Source organism: Electrophorus electricus, chromosome 4, assembly GCF_041902795.1.
Source record: "Electrophorus electricus isolate QZ-2024a chromosome 4, ASM4190279v1, whole genome shotgun sequence".
Classification (NCBI taxonomy): domain Eukaryota; kingdom Metazoa; phylum Chordata; class Actinopteri; order Gymnotiformes; family Gymnotidae; genus Electrophorus; species Electrophorus electricus.
The window spans coordinates 8,693,283-8,715,640 of NC_137500.1; the positions used below are offsets into that span (position 1 = coordinate 8,693,283).

At 38.3% G+C, this 22,358-nt stretch overlaps 1 protein-coding gene and 1 long non-coding RNA gene across 2 annotated transcripts in view; one reads left to right on the top strand and one right to left on the bottom strand.

The window, feature by feature from the left end:
- The window catches only part of LOC113571825 (A disintegrin and metalloproteinase with thrombospondin motifs 20), a 77,989-nt gene extending 58,205 nt beyond the window's left edge, over nucleotides 1-19,784 (top strand). The window contains exons 29-38 of the mRNA XM_027000985.3: nucleotides 8,731-8,898; nucleotides 11,085-11,258; nucleotides 12,718-12,888; nucleotides 13,027-13,236; nucleotides 13,425-13,554; nucleotides 14,751-14,940; nucleotides 15,169-15,302; nucleotides 15,922-16,013; nucleotides 16,112-16,216; nucleotides 17,204-19,784. Coding sequence (XP_026856786.2) covers nucleotides 8,731-8,898; nucleotides 11,085-11,258; nucleotides 12,718-12,888; nucleotides 13,027-13,236; nucleotides 13,425-13,554; nucleotides 14,751-14,940; nucleotides 15,169-15,302; nucleotides 15,922-16,013; nucleotides 16,112-16,216; nucleotides 17,204-17,293 — 1,464 coding nt within the window. The 3' untranslated portion in view covers nucleotides 17,294-19,784. The remainder of the gene's footprint in view (nucleotides 1-8,730; nucleotides 8,899-11,084; nucleotides 11,259-12,717; nucleotides 12,889-13,026; nucleotides 13,237-13,424; nucleotides 13,555-14,750; nucleotides 14,941-15,168; nucleotides 15,303-15,921; nucleotides 16,014-16,111; nucleotides 16,217-17,203) is intronic.
- Nucleotides 4,797-7,533, bottom strand: LOC113571826 (uncharacterized). Its single transcript, XR_003410032.3, has 2 exons — nucleotides 7,206-7,533; nucleotides 4,797-5,923 (listed from the first exon to the last, which is right to left on the bottom strand). It is a non-coding gene; the product is annotated as an uncharacterized LOC113571826 (long non-coding RNA).
- Nucleotides 19,785-22,358: the final 2,574 nt, after the last annotated feature.

Here is a 22,358-nt window from a genome sequence, read left to right on the forward strand (position 1 = left end):
TAAGAATTTAAGATGCAATGTCCAATCCAATGTTGCAATCTTTCAGGCCCTACAAAATCCCTAACAAATATTCTGAGAACAGGCTCCCTACACTAATTGCTGATAAGATTTACAAACAACCCAAGACTATAGGTGCGAAAGAGTCAACCATTTGACGATTAAGCCCCACTGTGGCATGCTCTTTGTGAGAGCTTTTTGCTGTTGCTGCTCAATCAGAACCCTGTCTGTTAAAACACAAATACCTCTGTCCAGTCACAGATTGGTCATTTGTTGCTGTTTTGGGCCAGTTATTACTTTTTCTGAGAAATTTAATTCAAGAGAGTTATTTATTTGTTTACAGTAGAACATTGAGTGCTTATATGCTTTGTTCTCATGTTTTGTTAACTGTAAACAAGTGTTTACATGTCTGCAGTTGTCTTGCGAACCCCGCTTTAGTCCTCTCGTTTCTGTTCTGCTCAGTTTCTATGGACTGTTAACAAACTGCAAAAAGTCCAAGTTTTTGTTTATTTTTAACGCACTCTGTTCACCCATAGTGGGCTAAAACTCCATTACCTCGTAAGTGCTTATTTTGTCAGCTACATTCAGTGGTCTGATCTGGTTCGTTCACAAATATGTTTACATTTGCTTATTAAAAATATTAAAAGTTCTTAAGGTTATGCAATTTGTGTTGTTTTTCAGTTTGTAGCATTGTTGCTTAAGTCCTGTGCATGAAATTGATTATCAACCTTATACAATTCCAATCTTATACATTTATCAATCTTATACAATTCCTTTATGAAGTCCAACATCTAGTATACAAAAACTAACCTTTTTGGTCTTCAATAAATACTGGCAAGGTTTTAGGAACAAAACTGTGGGATATAATCCAAAAGATTGCTTGTTATATTAATAATGGCAACCATTACAGTATATAATAATAATAACACAGAGGGAGTGTTCTTTATGGCTGCGTTAGTACTAATGTGCCCAATGGATATCTTTATTAAAGAGTTAAAGGAAAAAGCGAAGTGCTGAATCAAAACAAACAAGGGAAGGAAAGGAGTTGAGGCTCATGTTGGGTCATGAAAAGGTATTTTTTATGGTGCTTTTTGCCAAATTACTTGTTGACACACAAGAAAACATCAATGGCAAATTACACTTTAGCATTAATCGATACATCTGGTCATGATTAATATAATCCTGCTATCTAATGCATTTTGCTAGAAACGTAACACATACTTCTTTTGTTAGTGGCATTAACCAGTGTTGACAAGATCGATGTATTTAAAAATTTGCAAAGTAAAATTTGAGAAAAGTCATGGATATACTTTCTATCAACCGAGTGTAAAGAGTTTGGCTTTATTGTTGAAACTTATGAACATTTTGGTGAAAAATCATAATAATTTTGGAAGTGTAAAATTGTGTAAATTAGATTTGTTTTATTGCCAAACTACTTATTTACAGGATAGTTAAAAACTTGAAATCCCCTGCTAAATCTTAGTTTGTCACAAGTCTTTAGAAATAGCAGCTGATAGGAAATGCATCTCTCCAAAATATTTTTTTCCCCAGAAACTTGTTCTTCTCTGAATGTAATGGTTTAAATCAGCCCCAACAATGTCATTTAGACATATTTCAGCTCAGAAATGAAACTACTAACTGTATGATTTCATATTTGAAATGGACTTATGTGTAACAAGCAACATACTGTTACTTTTTAAAATCAATCAACTAATTTTTAAAAAACACAGTTAGTTAGCCACTTTAAAAGCTTGAACTAACAATGGCCATGTATGAAAGTTAACTGAGAAAGTAAAATAATGCTTTTCAAATTAATAGTACCTTATAAAAAATATTAAAGGGCCTTTGATTGATCTTTGAATGAACACAATGCAACAATTTTGCCACTTTCTCAGGATTGTGAGAAATGGGTATTAATGATGGACACATCTGGTAGCTTATGGAGATACTTGCTAAATAAATTATGTAAGTTTTCAATTTTGCATTGGTCATTTTGTATGTCTCCGTAAGGATATGTCTACATTCCATGCATGGAAATAATTAAAATATCTGTAAGTGGAGATGATATTATACCCATATATAATATTTGTGTGAGTTTGTGTGTGCTTATAAGCGATGCTTTGTGGCAGGTTTTCATTGACTTTATTTTGCATTTCTGCAAAGCTGTTCTCTAGGGTGTGAGTACTCCGCCTTGATAGAAATTAGCTAGAAATAATGCAATAAAGTCTTAAAAAAGATCAACTTTATTGTCAATGATGTTAAATCTTTGGCTAGCAGAGAAGGAAATAGCAGCTTAGCAATAGTGTATGCCATTGTATTGAATCAATTTAGGATGTACATATGCTATTGTATAAGTGCAGGGTATGTCTTAGTGTCTGATGTCCCTTTCACTACATTCAATTAGAATTTAGTAGCAGTAACCATGTGAATTTAGTAGCAGTAACTATGTAGACTTCCCCACATCAGCCTGATGTTGACATGTTGTGGTTCAGTTGCTTTTCAAACATTTATAAAAATAGTCATTATCATAATTATACAGTAATTGCTATAGAGCTAAACTATATACATGTTGTATATATGTTGTATATGCTGTAATTTTGATAATGTATGTAAAAAATAAATTAATGATTAATTGAAATCTAACAAATGTTCACTTTTAGGCATCCCAGTAATCTAGGCCTATATAACAGCAGTTCTCAGAAATAAAAAACTGTAGAACTTCTCAGTAAGCATTCTGGCTAACCAATGACTACCCTACTAAAACTGGCATATTTACTATATAAGACTTACCTTGAAAACAGATCATGCCAAGGTTCCATTGGTGATTATGGTACCTTTTAAAAAAAACAAACAACATAGCATACAATACTTTAATCTTTACAATACTGTTAATCTTTAATATCGTCCTTGCATTGAATAAAAGGGAAACAAGATCAAATAAACTGGCTCAAGCCAAATCTTTCCACAGAACAAATTATTGTCACAGTAAGAAAACAGTTTTTGGTTGTTTTGTTTTGTTGTAATTATTCTATATATAATGCAATTATTTTATTTTGTAACATTTAAAATTGAAGTTAATAATAGTTGTTTATGCAAGACCATATGTTTGAATTCTCATTTTAAGTTAAAAGACAGTAAATTATGCTTAACAGTAAGCAAAGTATCGTATAAGCTCAAATTTTTAAACAGGTCTAAGTAAAAGCAGGCAACAATGCATTACAACAGTTGATTTTTACTGTTATGAGGTAGTACATATTGCATGCGCTATATATCCTACCCCATAACACTAAAAAATAATTCCAGATGAACTATGGAGCATAAATTTCAGGTTGCATTAGTAAAAGACACAAAATACTTATAAAAACATAAATTGGATGGTGGAATGCAAAAAGAGTCTTGCTAGAATGTTCATTCTTTGGCAGACTTTCTGTATTGGTTCTTGCAAGTGTAGTAATGCAAGATTTAAAGATCTTTAAATCTTTCCCTTTGGACAGGCTTAGGAGAGTCAAAATGGTTTTGTTTTGAGATAAAACGTATGGCCTACTTTCTATGCAAGTACTGCGTGAATAAAATATGATCAAATTGAATGAGATTAGAATCTGGAAGTATTTAAGATGGGCTTCCAATGAGTGTGTTCAGGCTGTAAAATAAACCTGGTCTTTGGCATTTCATTGCGTTCTTGACGTGATACACTTCTTCCATTTTATAGTTTGTCTATACACTGTTGAAACCTACTCAATGATGTTTAAAACAAAGCTTCTCTCTATCTGTGTTGAAGACATTGTTCCTTTGTACCTCAATGCACTTTGACACAACATTTTATCAGTATGCATTGCATTTCAAAAGTTTCAAATTGGCAACATTAACATACTAGGGTAAAATGAATGAGAGGAATTTATGCCAAAATTGTAAACATTTTATTAAAGCTGAAATAGTAATGTGTAGTAATGCAAACCTGCACTGAATCAAAACATGACTTCTTTGGATGTACTGGAAAGATGACAACTTACTGTAGAGAAGGTAGTGTTTATAACTGTTCCTTTTATAGGTGTTGATATGTTGTCCGTTTAGCCTCTGTCTGCATATACTGTTCAGCTCCTTGCCTGTCTGGTCTGTTTCTGCTTGAGCTGTGTGTAGACTGATTGCTGCTGGTGCACAGATGGGGAGGAAATACCTATGTTTCTGTCTACGTGGTTGTCAGAGTTACGCATCCAAACCTGTTTCTGTGGATAATTAGGCAATATCAATGATACAGTCTTCAACTCACATCATCAACCCACATGTTAAAGTAATTATTACCACTTCAGCCATACACATGAAGTCAAAAGGTCTCCAGTGGTTCAAACTGGAGCAAATACCACTACAATTATTTCTAGATAGTTAATCAGAAAATGTTTTGCACCTTTAACAGTTCACAGCAATTAATAGCATTAATTTTCAGTTGGCTTCATTTTTAAATGATAGGCATTGTCTTTAGGCAGTACCAATTTCAATATTGTAGAAAAATAATATGTAGTTAAACTCAGTGTGGAGTGACTCATGCACGTTTTTTTTTTAATTTCATACCAACAAAATGAACAACTGCTCATGTCTCGTATCTTCCAAACTATAGACCTTTTGGAACTCCAAATACTCTTAATACACTCTCTGATGCAGTCAAAGGTATCCAGATGATGTGCCTTAGTACATGCAGCACTGTGATGTGCCTTGGTAAATACAGTACTGTAATATAGCAGCACTAGAACATATTCCCCTGTCATGTGTCAATAAAATGAGGCAGAGTAAACAGAGAACGCTCATCTTGGAGGAATGTTTTAATGTGATACATATGGAACAGGTGTTAAGCTTCAGCAAATTCAATGACTAGAACACAAATCTACCAGCTAAATTCTCAGATAGAGGCTTTTTTTTAAAAAAATTGTCCTGTTAGTCTAAAGGATGACAAAAAACAAGATCCTATAAAACATTAGCTAACAAGAGAGTTATTAGTAGAGAAACCACAGGGTTGTATATACATCCTGTTCTCATCTTGACTTCTAGGAAAAACCATACTGGAACTTCATAGGGTAGTTAAACTAAGGGCAGCTGTGGGTTGTCTGTATGCCATATCCTTCATATATGCAGTGCAAGTGGATTAAATTATTGTAACACTTGGAGTTTTGTAAATTCTTGTGAAAACAGAGTTAACTTGGTGTCTCAGGACAAAGAATTTTCAAAAATATTTCACTCATTTACCAAATGTCAGCACAAATGTCTCTATAGTTCTAAACTCAGGGGTTGTGCCCCAGTTCAACATAAAGACTCCTCAAAAGTTAGATTTAAACTTGGAAATGTGTCCCAGCTTAGCTTTTGAAGGTAGGTTGCCTGTTGTTATCTTGGTGGTGACATACAGCTGCAGATTTTATTTTGGTAGGTTGGTGTTGACGTTTATAGACAACATTGTGGAAGATATCCAGTGCTCTAGCTTTACCAGCTTTCACTTGACTATCTTGATGTTCTCCGGGAAGAAGCTTGTGTCAAAAATGTTTTTGCCATTTTGAAAACCATTTTCAAGTTGCTTGCCTGGTTGTTTTCTGAAAGGGCATACTTCTTTCAGGCAGTTTTTAAAATTTCATATTTGCCTCATCCACCTGTCTCTAATATGTTCATAAAGTAAAATGGCAGCAATCCTTCACATACATTTTGAATTAGGATTTGGCTTTCAAGGCATCCATTTTTTCATAATACTGTTTTTTTCTTTTAACAAGAATGTAGCATATGTCATTTCCAAGCATTAAGACATCGTTTCTATTCCCAGTGGTGCTTTTTTCAGTGTGGCTGTTTATAAGTGTGAGCTATGTCGCTGACACCCTGACACCAAAGGCACAATTCGTTCCAGCTGCTGCCATGTTGCTCTCTCCTAATTTAGCATGAGGTTTTGGTTCTCCTGCAAAAGAAGACCTTGATATAGAAGCACATCATGGGGTAGATTATCCCTATGTAAATATCCTCTCTTAATGCACATTCATGCAGTGTACCATTTGTGTATAGTCATATATAATTTTTTTTTTCCTTGGCATGCCAACATTGTCTTATATGGTGTACTTATTCAGCTTTTAATGCATTTGAAAGAGATTTCATTGTAAATAAAATGACCAAGAAGGCAGCCTGTGTGATTCAGGAATTAATAGCTTGACCTGCTTACAGAGTGACAGTGGGACTACTAAGAACTTCTGCCTCCCAGATATGACTTTGGTTAGGAAGAATAAATCTTCGATGAGCATTCTGTCTTATTATACAATTATTATAAAATTATTTCTCTGTATTCTTGCTTCAATATATGACTAAATTTAAGTAAAAATAATTCCACTGTTCTTTAATGAAGCAAACTGCCAAGAACTTGATTTGCTTGTCATGGCACTAGTGATGATCAAAGAAGAATTTAGTTCATAGTGTAAGCAAATGCTCTTCCACTAAGCAGACTACAAACACCCTTCTCATTGTAAGAGGGCTCACTTAGTCCAAACAGTTCAAATTCAGATAGTGATCTTTAATGGTGAGATTTTAAATGTCTAGAGTTTCTTCCCAGTTTAAAAAAAAAAAAAAAATTATTATTTTTTTTTTACATTTTACTTTAAATCATTTTTGTTTTTACATTTTTTAATTTCAGATAGGTACCCTCAGATTATACCAATCTTAACTCAGTTGTCATGTATAAAAGACTGCATAAGGATCTGTTAATGTACCTATATAATCATACTGGTTATCTTATAATATTGGGCTCAGGCATCTATTTTCTATTTTGAAGCCATAGATAGCCATAAAATTACATAAGCTTACATAAAAGAACAAGTAAGGCCCTACAATATCTGCTATAAAATAAATCAGCTAAATATATCCATTAATGTTTCAATGAATGACAAAAGAGAGGAACATGAGCATTACTTCACCAAGTTGTCTTACTTGACTATAAAGCAGCATTGTGTTACAATTAAGATCACATATCTTATGATATATTTACATCTAGAATCATTAACATGAAAAACTCAGAAATGTTTTATCTATACCTTTCGTTAAAGATCATTTCAAGCTTAGCAGCCCTTAATCTTTTGTTCAAAATACTAGCATGACAGTCTTGTCTTGTAGCATTTCAGTGGGATTTTCCTGCTATTCTGGAGAATGCTAAACACGAACAGGCATTTTCTTCTCTATATCCGAATGTCACCTACCTTATGGGCATGGGCCCACAGCAGGGTTTCTCCCCATGTTCTCCTGACACGGTCTGTGTCAGCTCTCTGTGCCATTAGCATTTGAGCACCAGATGAGCAGAACGAGTGAAGAGCAGACAAGCTGACCACCAGCCCTCTGAGCGGGTACTGCTCACTCACTGCTCTGTACGGCTGGGATTTCCACCTTTCTTCCTGTCTCCTGTGTTCTTCTCCTCTTTCACTCTGGGAGCAGTGAGGAGGGGCTTACACACTCAGCCCCCCCTCCATGTCCCTCATGTAAGTGTTCGCCTCAGTGCTGGTCTGTGACTATGGTGAGAGGAGTAGAAGGTTCTGTCTGCCTGCATGTTCAGGATCAGTCACTTTGAGTGCTACACTTTGATGTTCTTTGTCAGTAAACTTAAGCACTGTGTTTAACATGCTTCTGTAATTGCCACGTTTGTGATGCAAATGGTGGTGTGTGTGTGTGTGTGTGTGTGTGTGTGTGTGTGTGTGTGTGTGTGTGTGTGTGTGTCTGTCTTCCCTGTGAGCTCTGTTTGGGAAAGGTTTAATGGGTACTATTGTAGTTCAAGGTGACTGAGTGCTGCACCAGCATGTTTGCAAGCATTAGCTTTGAGTCTTCGCTTCATAATCCTCTGAAAACCCTTTGCCTTGTTAGATTATGCTGTTTTTCACCTCTAATTGTAGTTTAAATATTCAATATTTGGCCCATTTCCCATTAATCTCAAAGACAATTTCAATCCCATGGTACATTTTGTTCTCTTGAGAACTACTACAACTAGAGAGATTCAATAGTTATGGAATTGTTATTATGTATCCAAAACACAAATATTGTATTTATCATTTGGGATATTACATGTGCTAAGTTAATGAGTATAAACCTGTATTGATGTTTAGATAAGCTCATCTAGCTAAGCCTTATAAGTGTCTACATTAACAGGGTCAGGGAGGAGGCCCAAGGCTTTTCCTGGTGCCCTCGGTGTGGCATGGTTTCTTATGTTTTTCTGAGAAAGTTTCCTCCTGTGTTTGAGCCATGTTTATTAAAACCATATGACTGTCTGCCCTGAGGTTTTTAAGACCTCCCCCTGTCTTGCCTTACCCATATGCCCACACATTTAAGCCTTCTGTTCCCAGTCCATGCTAGCTGGAAGGTTCATTTTCCTGGAGAGGGTGAAGAGAAGGTTACCTGGGGAAGTGAATGCCAAATGAGAGCTTTTTCACATCTCCCTGCTACATGCTGCATAATTATGTTGACGTGAACAGGGGAGCCACCGGGATATCAGAAGAAAATGTAGCAGGCATATGAATGTGAGAATCTGGAGGAATTAGGGTTCATACAAACTAGAGCAGGGTGTGATTCCTCTTCCTTCCAGACTAGGTGCTCTGAATTGTTTTTCCACTTATGCTTCTGTTTGACCCCTTTAGGACTAATGTGTTAAATAGGATGGTCTTTGGGTCAAATATTTCTACTGAGACTCCTACCTGGGCTCATTTTACCTGATGCTCATATCTGTGTCCTTCTCCTCAGTGCTCTGTGACCTGTGGCAAGGGGAGCAAGCAGAGGGAGCTCAGTTGTGTTTACCACAACCAGACGGAGACAGCAGAAGAGCACTGCACTCATCTCCCCCAGCCCAAGACACACAAGCCCTGCAGAGCAGGACCATGTCCCAGCTGGAGGACCAGCAAGTGGGGCGCAGTGGGTATCACATCAATCCCAATGAAACCACTGACCACACTACCACAGCACAATACTTACTGGCCAGAGCTTCTCAAAATACAGAAACATTAGATGTCTGAAGAAACTATTAATTAAATCTCTACATGGATTGACCATACAGCTCTACATGGATTGCTGTTGTTTGAACAGTAAAACACATCTTAATGCCACAGAATGGAGAATAATCAAACTATAAAATACAAACCCACACATGGGCCCCACTTTAGGGCCATTTTTTGACTGGGGAATCTCAGCAGGGAATCTGTACATACACTTGAACTTAGTCAAAGCGTAACTTGTGTGTGTGTGTGTGTGTGTGTGTGTGTGTGTCTGAGAGAGAGAAAGTGAGAAACTGCTTAAGGGGGGAAAGGAGAAGGATACAGTCTTGGAGGAGCCGACCACACACTCAGTGTCTCTAGTAGAATCCTGCAGTCCATAATGGGTGACACACTTTTAGAACATACCGACACACACATGCATACACACAGCTGGGAAGGCACAAAGACAATCCCAGATTTATCACCAACCACCAGGAATAAACTACTCTTAACATCTCTCATACAATCCATCATGGTAGGTTCTGCAGTTCATTTCTCTCGTTCTGTGAGTTCAACCTGAGGCCAGATCTAAACAGAGAGAGTCCTGTCTGGAACTAGTTACGGGGACAGGTTTGAGTATGCAGCAGTACTTGCATCCTATTTAAGGTCAAAATAATCCCCGCCCTGCAAGAAAACCCTGAAATCTCATTGGCTGAGTGGAGGTGGGTTGAGAGTGGCTCTCCCAGGCCCATTGGAGCCATGCCTTTCTCCTCTGAGTAAAGAAGCCACTCCTCCATCCCTCTCACTGCAGTCTGGAAGCAATCATCCTCTTTCACATACCTCCATAAACCATGAAATCCACAACTAGGGCATAGAGACATGTTTTATATCTTAACATTCATGCATGTGACAACTGTAGAAACCTCAGAGCCTACCTTCCATGGCTTTCAGCAGCCTCTCGACTGGGCATGGTCCCTAAGGGGAGTTTGGTTTAGAGAAGGGTAATAGAGAGTGGTTACCGCACGTAGACTACGTTGCCCTTGGGAATATTGTTCAGTCTGTGTGCGTGTGTCCGTCTGTCTGCTGGGGGGCTTTGTGGGAATTTACTTCAGGAAAAACTCTACTTGAAGCCATTAATACACCGTGACATTTGAAGTTCGGCATCATTGTCTGTATGTCATCTACTGATGCTAGGCAAAGACATCTAAAGCATAAAAAATTTAATTCCCTAAGCAACTAGAACATAATGTTGTCATAATAATGTTGAGTAAACACAGATGAACATTCAGAGGGAAAGATGAAATCCAAGCACAGTTACAAGAACAATAATATGACAGTATCTGATTTAAGTCTGTTACACCTGCTTGCAGGTTTCTTTTTGCTGAAACTTCGCAGTCCTCACACTTTTAATTAGACAAAGCATCAGGATCAACTTTCAGCCAACATCAATTGTTTTGCTTTTAAACTAAATCTTTAACTACAAAATAAATTGTGGCAAAGTGCAGATTTCCATGTATGCGTTAGCATGACATGTCCACGGGAAGAAAGAAAACCCAAGTGCACTTACCTCACTTTTGCTCCTCTTTGATCTTTTGCACGAGTTCTGTTGCAGGGGGACAGAACAAAAGAAAATGAGCAGGTACACAGAGTTAGTGATGCAAAGAGATCTGCTCCCTTGATAGGATTTCTGCTGCTTTAAGCATATGGCCCTCACAGACAATACAAATGAAGTTTGACAGAAACAAATGAAACACTTTTGTGTTTTTCTTGGAAGTGTTGAGACATAAATGTGTGTGATGCTCTTGCTGAAAAGTAAACAGGACAGGAGGTTCTGGATTGAGGTATTAGAGCGTCTGTGACTTAAAGGCAGAAATGATCTTGAATATAGAAGGGAATGGATGTGACATATATCTCATCAGTGTCCATGCTTCAGCCCCTTGGGACTTACATGCAAAAAAATAAAATATGTGTATGATAGTTCCTTCAAAAACATGATGGTTTTGTGTGTGTGTGTCTGTGTGTGTGTGTGTGTGTGTGTGTGTGTGTGTGTGTGTGTGTGTGTGTGTGTGTGTGTGTGTGTGTGTGTGTGCGTGTGTGTGTGTGTGTCTGTGCACGCGCACTAAACAGTGCTCGGCCACATGTGGCGTGGGGGTGCAGACCCGTGACGTGTACTGCAGGTGGAAGGGTCATGGCCGCATGAGGGCAGAGATGTGTGATGGTGGCATGCGGCCCCGGAACCTGCAGCCCTGCTCTCTCCCAGGCTGCCCTCAGTACACCTGGTCTGCCAGCGAGTGGCGGCAGGTAGGTCTTCTCCTTTGTCATTGTCTCTGGAACAGGCTGCTCCTACATAATTCTTTTATTTTGCATAGGGGATTGTTGTTTGTGCATTAAGGAGATCTTGCCTATAAAATGGCTTTTTGTGTCGTCTACTCACTTTTGTGGAATTTGTCTTTAGATCTAGTCATTTGGCTGGCCTGCCATAGTATTTGCCTTTATCAGCTAACCTTTAAATAACTTGGCATATTATTTTTCTAAACTAAAGCCTTCCACTTTACTTGCACACATATCTGAGTACTTGGCACTCATTTGCACTTGATCTCTGAACATTGTTGGAGCTGCAAGCTCAGCTTAGGTTTGCCACCTTGATAGAGCATTATGGATGTACATGGGTTGGGCACCTCACTTGGCTCTGTGGTTCTTTTTTTCTTTATTCTATGAACTTCAAAGCTATCTGAACAAGCCCACACACCTTCAAGTGCTTAGTGAACATCTGCGATCATCTTCAGTAAACCTATATACCTTAGGCCTTTTATATGGAGTGTAGGAATTTTAGATAGCAATTTGACTTTATTGGTGTGAATCAATTGCTATTTATTCTTTAATAGGCAGACTAGAATCAATACCATACTCATTTTATTAATGAAGAGCGTGCCATGTCTGGTTGGCAGATTTTTAATGAACCTCAAAGGAATTGTGGGAGATTTACTCAAAAGCTCCTGCTGAGAACAAAGGAGAGAGCATGAGGTTCTAATGGTTCTAAAGAAAGAAAGAAAGAAAGAAAGAAAGAAAAACGAAAGAAAGAAAGAAAAGTTATTTTCATGTAGATTCCTTGAGGGAGTGTCATGTTAGGATCAGAAAGATGAGCAAATGTTAAGAGAGGAGGGCAGAGGAGATTCAGCCTGCTACTGCAGAGGTAGCCCGATGTTCTCCTAACCCAGCTGAACGTTTGAATGATAACATCACTGCCTGATAATACATCACACGACTTAGTACCCTGATTCCAATCTCTCTCTCCCTTACATGGCAATGATGTCATTTTATCCTCCTCCTTTTTCTTCTCATCTTCTTTCTTTTATCCATCCTCTAAGGATATGAGCCATTTTGGAGAGCACTGAACTAAAGCAAAGCCAAGCCACACTGCCTTTGAGATGTGCTCACATGTAGTCTGTTACAGTAGAAGAGCTTCCGAGCTCTTAAAAATCAGAATTTGTCATTTAAGAATTATTTTTTTGAAATGTTTTTCCCACATTACATTATCTTTTTTATACTTTGCTTCATTTTGGCCTTTGGCGTGATGATCTTCATGTTGCCCAGGCTGCCTCTGTTAATGAAATCTAGAACTGGAGGCATTTTAGGAGCCGCACAACACTACTCCCTCTGGTCAATCCTCTAATTTCATCACTCTGAATTCTGTAGCATTACATTGCAGAACTCTGGACTCTGACATATTTTCTGTATGTGTGTGTGTTTGTGTCTCCAGTGTAATGCTTCATGTGGAGACGGCATAAAACACAGGGAGGTCCTGTGTGTGGATAAGGCAATGAACCATGTCTTACAGGACCTGTGCAGCCCCTTAACCAGGCCTGTCCTATATCAACCCTGCTTCATCGCCCCCTGTCAGTACGTCTGGGTAACTGCAGCATGGACACAGGTGACATATCTTCATTAATAATGTTAATAAATAATTTTAATATTAGAAATGTTTTAGTACACTAATGATCCATTCAGAAGATTGACATAAAATGTAAAGAGCTCACTAGGTACTGAAAAAGACCCATTGTGTGTTCAGTGTTCTGTGAGTTGTGGTATAGGTTCCCAGCAGAGAGCAGTGTTATGCTCTACAGTGCCATCTGTCCAAGACCTGAAGGTGTTTGCAGACCAGTCTTACACCCAGGCCTTGGGCTCTGAGTGCCTGCAGCCTGCCCCAGCCAACACCAGGCCATGCCAGCTCCCTGAGTGCCCGCTGCCTGGATACTGGAAAGTAGGACCATGGAGCAAGGTGTGTGTGTGTGTGTGTGTGTGTGTGTGGTGTCCATCCATACATTTGCTACTTCAACAAACCTCACTTCTCTAGGTGTTCTGTATATAAATGTAGTATGAATTGTGAAAATAATAGTGCCTGCCAATGTTAAACAATATGATTGAAAATCTCATTTTCCCTGTATATAATTTTTGTGTTGTCCTCAGTGTTCTCAGACATGTGGTGCAGGGGTAATGGAGAGAAGGGTAGAATGTCTCACTGAAAAGCATCTTCCCTCCAAAAACTGCCTTCTTTCCAGCCGGCCTGATTCCCACGTAACCTGCAGGCAGAGACAGTGTGAGTATTATTATCTGCTTATGCTCATAGTATGGAGGCAAACCACCAGAGGTGTACACTGGAAAGTGTATTCATGTCCAGTTGAAGTCAGTGGAATCATTTTAAAATGGGCTACTCTGTTGCACTTTCAAATAACTTTTGCTAATGTCTGAAATAACAGCATTCATCTCTGCATCAAAATGGGACAGAGCTTGTCTGACTTTGAGCTTAATTTAATTTTAAAAAGTTATACCTTAATTTTTAAAAAACTTTTAAAACCTTAACAAAAAACAACTTATTTTTTTCTAATTTTGTCATATACCGCACCTCTAAGCCAGAAAGCAGTTTCTGCTGCAATGTTCCAGCACATGGTTGTTCTTCAGTTGTCAATGTTCCAGCACATGAATCTTCTCCAGTTGTCGATGTTCCAGCACATGGTTCTTCTCCGGTTGTCAGTGTTCCAGCATATAGTTCTTCTCCGGTTGTCAGTGTTCCAGCACATGATCCTTCTCTGGTTGTCGGTGTTCCAGCATGTGGTTCTTCTCCGGTTGTCTTCCCTGTGGCAGTTGCATATGCACATACAAATATGTTCTGTAATGGTATTAAATGGGCTGTACTGGGAAACCAACCCAAGACCTGATTTTGTTTTGAGTGATTTTTTCCCCTTAAGAATCTGGAGTGGAGACCCTGACTTTCAACCCCGCTTGAAGCCATTTATCTTTGAAATGATAAATACCTAGGCCCCTCAAGGGAACATTTTAAAAGCTGTTGATGCAAGGTTTTTGATTGGTGGGACTCAGACTCTCAAGTGGGGCCCATTTTTGACCCTAGCACAGGCCGTATGCCAAGGTTCGCAAGTTGGTTCCCTGGCTTTCAGATGCTTTTCACATGGCTTTGGCGTGAGCTTGAGTGTTGTGTCGTCTCTTTTTCTTGCCAAGTCAGGCTTATACAAAATTACAAGGATATGCTCAGGTAATAGGAGAATTCAACAGTCAAGCATTAATGCCAATCAGAGAACCCACGAACATTTGTCTTAATCCATGTGGAAATAAAAAAAACATTTGGTGGGATAAAAACTATTGGTTAAAGATTGTGGAAGTCCCTGCATGCTAATTTGACAAACATATATACTTGCATAAAAGGTTCAATAGGAGCTTCTTTATTATCAAAACCTTAATGTCTTCTTTTTGTTGAGTTTACAGTGTTTTTTTTTCCAGGTGAATTGTTCCCTACCTGCAAGGAGTTGCAGATGAGAGAGGGTATTCGAAAAGATGGCGAACATTACCTCAGAGTTAAATCAAAGGTTCTTCAGATTTACTGTGCAGAAATGCAGACCAACTTTCCCAAGGAGTATGTGACTTTACGTAGTGGCCAAACTGACAACTACTCAGAGGTGTATGGATACAGGTGGGCCTCACTTCATTATTGTCTCATTTTAGTCACTCAGGTAATCATCTCTTCAGTGTCAAATGTCAAGTGCTTCTAAATTAATCATTTTACTGTTAACAAAGAAATAAATCAGTAAGCGAAATATGACAAACTGACTGTTTAAATCAATCTTAAAGATGAGGTACTGTATTGGGCTATATTGGGTTTCATAATATTTTTGCCCTCTGATGTAATGCCTGCTGTCAGGCTGAACAACCCCTTCGAGTGTCCGTATAATGGCAGCAGGCAGCAGGACTGTGACTGCAGGACCGACTACCCTGCAGTGGGCTACACTCTCTACCACAGAGTGAGGCTGGACCTTGGCACCATGCGCATCATCAGTGAGTGACAACAGAGTGCTGACCTGATCATTCATCCAGCATGAGACCGGACCGAGCTGCCTCTCTACACTGTTTAATTCATTCTTTACACTCTAAATAAAGACGTGCATCTTGAATATGGAATCTTGAATATGTAAATATGAAAATATAATTCCACGAACCCGATTGTGACTGGATTTTGTCATTCTATGCCTTACAAAACAGTCAGTGTGTGTGTGTGTGTGTGTGTGTGTGTGTGTGTGGACATTTGCTGGTAGCTCACACTGCAGTCAATAGTTGGTGCAGGCAATCTTGAGTTTATTTGGCCAGTTATGAGAGAGTGGCTTTGACATACCCACAAAGATAGAGGAGTGTGCAGGGATATTAGTAGCAGTTGTGGGGGCAGGCCACTAGCACTGTCGTCCTGTCCTCTACACCCACAGCTGAGGCAAAGGCTTTTAATCAAAGAAAAAGAGAGGGGAAGACCCAGAGTTTCTCAGAGGCCGGACAGTAAGGGAGTACTGCAGGGGAGTTTGCTGGCTTTCTGTTTCCCTAACATGATTTGGCCCTGTTGGCTAAAGTGCTTCATGTTCTTCGTGGGTGCAATCCATTTTGTTGACTTGTGTTGTCTCTGCTGCAGCCACAGATGTGCAGTTCTCTCAAACCCTTCTTGGCCATCCGGTCCCCTTTGCCACTGCTGGAGACTGTTACAGTGCTGCCAGATGCCCACAGGTAGGGATCTAACTCTGAATGACTGATCTGGCAATGTCATCTCTGTATGATGCAGCAGTTATAGCAGTTATAGTTAAAGCAATTCTTTGATGTGTTAGGGTCAGTTCAGCATCAATCTCATTGGAACGGGACTGAAAGTTGCTGAGTCAACTAAATGGGTCTCCCATGGCAACTATGTCTCCATCAAAGTGCATCGATCAGAGGTAAGGAGAATGTATGATACAGATTGGCAGAATGTGCTGTCATGATGGCATAAGATTGAGGACTAATGGATTGAGGACTAATGGATAATCATATGGCACACAACAGTATTTTTGATTTCATTTTGGCTTAAAACAGAGTTTGCACCAGTGCATTAGCGCCTCCTCTGACCACAAACACAAACGCGGGTACAAGAGCCACATGGCATTTTCTTCACTTCACGCGGGCACATGAATACCTGTCCATTTTCTCATAATGAGATTTAACCTCCACAATCACCACAAGCATCACCCCATTAAAAATATAAATACAACTGTTTTATTAATTTTTTTCATAAGGAAAAACAATTCTATTGTGACTATTAAATGGAAATCAGTTGTTATTTCATTACACGCAGACAATTATAATCATTTAAATACTTAGCCATATCACAGTCACATAAATATTGATTTTATGCATATCACAATGTTAATAATAATGCTTCAAGTGCCCTATTTCTGTACAAGCATTTCTGTCTCCTCATGAATGTTTGCTTGCACTGCTGTTCCTGCATGTTTGCTGCCATGATGAAATTGTCACTGCACTGTCATCAGCTCATCTGATATCTGATTGGATATTGCGGTGGTGTGTTTAATGATACCTGTGTTCACTGGTCATGAAAAAAGCAAAAGATTTCTGCCAAGTCCACAAATGCCTGCCCTGTGATCTTATGCTTTATGTCTGCGCATGTATTTAGAGCCACATGCATGCGCAAGAGTGGTACCCAGAGTATTACTGTTAAGTTCACAAAAGCAATGTACTAAAAATGCCTTACTAAAAGGTTTTCTTGTATTCATTTGCGCTCCAAGATCATTTATCTGATTAAATCAGGATGTGAAATGTATTCACATTTGCCCCACTTCATATGTATTTGTATATGCCTTTTCACTGGCTGCATGGAAATGTCAATCTTGTGTTTAAACACTCATTTCATCTCCACACCCCTTCAGGATGGAACACGGATCTATGGCCGCTGTGGAGGATTCTGTGGGAAGTGTCTGCCGCATCCTCAAGCTGGACTCCTCGTCCAAGTCCAGTGAAAGGGGCTCATCGAATCGAGTGGAGATTTGCACTCACCATGTCCCCCTCTGCTATGGTATCAGCCCATCCAAAAGAGACACAGAAATGGTGGTTGAGTTTTAGTTAATCTTGCTTCATCCTGCACACTCTCCACCTCCCTCAATCTGTCCTTGGCAGCTGCAGTAAATGATGAGGACACAAGCGAACCACAGCTCTAGCTTTCCCTCCAAAAACACCAAGTTGCTGGAACCAAGCAAACTCACACCTCCTCCACTGAGCACCCAGATGCACAGCAGTCAGTAATCACTACCAAATGTAGACCTGGAGACACAGGCTTTGGCTTCCCCGACAAGAGTCTGGTTAGAGTGTTCGGACAGGCAGGGTCTCCTGTCCTGCTATATAAGAGGTGCATCCCATACCACAAAAGTATATGCATTACGACAAAAGAGACAACGTCCGAGTGTAAGGATCACAGCATCTGTTCAAAACAAGACAAAAGCTTTCAAAAGCTTCTATAGAGTGTTTCTGTCATTTCACTGTGTCTGAACATTTTCTTTCCTAGTTACAGAAGTGTTGTAAAGGGCAGAATGCTTTTTTAGACTGACATTCTCTGTGAAGTCAGTGATCATATGTACAGTCCATACTCCAAAAGGGAATATTTGATGATTATGAGCATCTTTAGATCCATGACAGAAGTAAAAAAAAAAAAAAAAGAATAGCCACTGAAAGACTGCGCTCTGGAGGATGTGAATGTGACAACTCTGACTAAGGACTGAGAAGTTATAGTTCCTAAAATGGTGTTACTGTTTTTTAAATTATTATTTAAACTGAAGACAAAAGCCTTACGACAGCAAATAGCTTGATGAGACAATGTACATATCAGAACCTGTCTGTATTGTTTATGAATGTTCATAGCTTGAGTATCACTTCTTAAACAAACCATAATGATGAGATCATCCTAATTATCATAAAATCATAAAAGTGATAATTTGAATATGGTTGACTGAGTTGGCACTACAGTGCTTTTGGGATATCACCTTAAAGCCTTGTTTCAGAGGCCAGAACCAAGCACTGTAAATTACTGAGAAGTGAATCTACTGTGGAGCAGAACTCAGAAGTCTGTCACTATAATGTATGTAGCCAGAAAAGTAATTGATTTACTATAGTAAAAATAAGAATAATTTCAGTGAAGAAAACATGACTATGATTGTTATCATACTATTTAGATATATATTTTTACCTTCTTTCTTTTTTGTGCCTGTCACCACAGTGCTGCATTGGCATTATTTGGTGTACATGATGGTAATGGCCATCATACACATTTATACAATCAGTTGTTAAATAGGTCATATCAGTTTACTCAGTCAATCAAAAAAATTACATTACCTTTCTAGGTCATGTGTATACCAGATCTAGATTGGTTGCTTAGCTTGTAACATAACAATTTGACCCTACCTCTGACAACAGTGGCTATTCATAACGTATTTTATTACTATTTATGTTTGACAATATTTATTCTGAAATTATATAATGTAGATATGTGTATAGCTTTGTCACAGTGACTACTACCAATGGCAAACCATTTGTGTCATATATTGCAGAAAAGGTATTACATTTTAAAGTGTTAGTAACCACTAACTTTCTAAATGATTAAGAATATAATGGTGGTTTTTACTACTGAAGTTACCTCTAAACAGAGGAGGAGGATACCGGAATACCATTTGAAATAAGCTTCTCAAGGCCTCAATACATCATACATCCATCTTTCTGTTTTATCATCTACAGAATAGACTTGTACTACACCTAGTGCCCAGTGTGGCCTTTCCATGTTAACCAAGTTCATTGCACCAAATGCACGATCCATGATTGCCCTTTAGTTCTAGTTTATCATAATGCAGGATTACCCCTGCCCTTTAGTTTTAGTTTATCAAAAGTGCAAACCAGGAGTTCTGAAATTAGTGGGCAATGACCTGAGCTGACATTAGGCTCTGAACCAGTATTGTCATGTAGGTGCATGTACTAGAATCCACAGACATTCAGATGTAATTTTAGTTTGTCTCAGACTGAAAGAACAGTTCCGCGGGTCTAATGAATATATGTGAGTAGCAAACAAATCTTTGGTTATCGTTGTTTTTATAGGCAACTGAACTATGAGGTCTGTATCAGAAATGTAAGGATTACTTGATGCACTATGTGCCATGAAATGTGTAGAAATTTAAACATCTGTCATTTATATATACATGTACTAACAATTTAAGTTTTGTAATTGTGAAATACGATTATTTTTAATATGTATACTTGAAGTGCAAACAATGCATGTTGATTGAGAGTAGGTACTGTGGTGAAAGGAAAAAGGCTCACTGGCCATGTTTTATCCAAAGATGTACTGAGGCCTATTTACCTGTGTATGTTCAGTTTGTAGGGATTTTCTAATGAAATGATTGATTTTGGTGCTATGTTCAATAGAAAGGAAGTTTATGCCATTGTACTAACTCCGATTTAAAAAGAACAATAAATTAATGACATTTCATTTGAATTTTCATCTGTTGTCAGTGTTCAACCAGCATGCAAATGCAAATCCTACACACCTAGGACAGATATACAGAAAAATGAAAAATATACAAGAGATCTTTCTTAATTACCATGTTTAATTTTTCTCTTACTGGTAATGTAATAGTCAACATCACATCTTTTAATTTTATCTAAAATTCATATTGGATTATTGTAGCCATGAATCTCTGATCTAAGTGACTCAAGTGCTTGTACTAGTCATACTACTTGAATGTAGGACCCAGTACACTCAACAGTCAGTGTTTCTTGACATTTCCAGGTACATGAAATCAGTGATAAAGTACAATATTTTAACAATATAATTTACAATATGTATATTCACATCAAATCTTATTCACATCATTAAATAAAATTTACATTCTATACCTTTGCTGGATAAATACACATACTGCATGTGGATTAGAGTCACAGTTCATAACTGAACTGAAAATGGTTCAAAAGAAATAAAGAGAAGTGTTATATTATATTATATTATATTATATTATACTATATATTATATTATATTATAGGATTCTGGCCTGTAAATATTACAGGCTGGTGTTTGGCCAATGCTGCTTCCTGCTTCATCCACACGCTGTAATTTGTATTCATTCAACTGCATGTAGGGAGCATGTTGACCAGCAGAGGGAGACAGTGTATAATATATTCTAATATGGTCACCTTTTATACGTAAATAAAAGACAGATCGTCAGATAGATATTTATTAATAGATTAGCAAAACTTTGACTTAACTAATTAATCAAACAGCAAATTAGCACTTCAAATAAATGCCTTAAAGTCAAATTGTATTGTCTATTAACACATTTATCCTTACAATACCCACAAAACACACTTGAAGAGTCTTTTTAGATACACATTTTATGTTTCTGTCCAAGAAATATGTTGTTGTTGTTTTCACTGGGAGCTGTGCCATGTTGCAGAAGCACTCTGTACACACTGGCACTGCAGAAACAATCTGAACACACTGGCACTGCAGAAACAATCTGAACACACTGGCACTGCAGTCGGTGCTGTGACCAACGTGTGTTAACACACCACAACCCTCATGGAGAGCCACATATGTGACTGGAATGTATTGCACATGTGGACAGAACCACAAGTCAACATGCTCATCACTGCTGCGAGTACAGAGACTGCCTACACTCCGGTGTGATGTCAGAACTGACTCATCGAGTCATCGAGTCCTGCTGCTCATCAGAGCCCCCTGAACATTCTGGAAATGTGCAGATGTTCTACACATGAAGGTGCTCTGAAATATTTCTGAGATTAAAGATGCTTTACTGCTTTACTGCTTTAGGATAGTTTCCAAAAGTGTTTAAATTCAATGTACTGGACCAAAAGGAGCCAAAACACAGGATATGCGAGCATGGAGTGGATCAGTAGATCCTGTGACTAGTTACACTCAAACTCACATGATTTATTGGTCATTTGGGAGGCACAGCATGATTTTGATTTTTAAAACATACGTCTAGCTAGCCATCTTCCAACGTTTCAATAATGAGCACAGCACATTGTTATGGAACATGTAGTAAATGTTGATTCCTTTTGGAACATATGCAATTTGAATTGCACATTAAAGCAAGATCACTTCAGATATAGGCAGCAAGTGTTTATAAAGAGTGTCTAAAATTATTTTATACACAAAAAGGTTTAATGAGTATTTTTAATACTAAATTGATAAATTAATGTTTGCATTTTTAAACTATTAATTACAACATGGACTAATACCTTTAGGTTCAAGGAGCTATTTTTCATAAAACATTAAAGCGAACTTAAATAATTACATTTTCCAGTTCATTCTACCTCCTGCCAGAGCTGACGCAGTGTCTAAGAGTTCTGTGGGGTAGAGCCTGATTGAAGAGTGGTTCCAGAACGAAAAAAAAAACAACAAAAACAACTCATTATTTTTAACGGCTTAACGCTTCAGTCGATGCCCATATAAGGTAAGCTGCTTGCCATTTTGTACCACGTCACTGGCACATGATAAAGCTTGTATATAGTAGAATGATTTCTTTGTGTTACCAGAGTTACCAATAATAGCATGGGTATGTTGTGTCCATCAGGTGCAGTTATGTAAAATTGCACAGAAAATAAAACATCAGAACTCAGGTGATGACAGGTTTGTGTGTGTGTGTGTGTGTGTGTGTGTGTCATGTTATGCTTTGTAATTCTGGATGTTTTTATCAGTAAGATGAGACCAAAGAACATTTCCAGCCTCGGCAATAAGGTTAATTAAATTCACTTTAGTTCTTGTAAGTCTCTTGGTCCAGCATTTATTGAGGTTTCTTCATCTGGATTGGAGATGTATGCTCTCGTTCTTCTGCCAACCATGTGAAAGTTAAAGTGATCATTGAAAAAGAACTTCAGAGGGCTTTCTTTATCATCTGGGAAACGTTTTGATGCAAGTTCACAATCACTTTAAACATTAATCGCCTGAACATTACATGACCAATAGAGGGCACTACTGACATAACCATATTTGCAGGAAAGGACCTAAAGGCTTGTTTCTCCTGA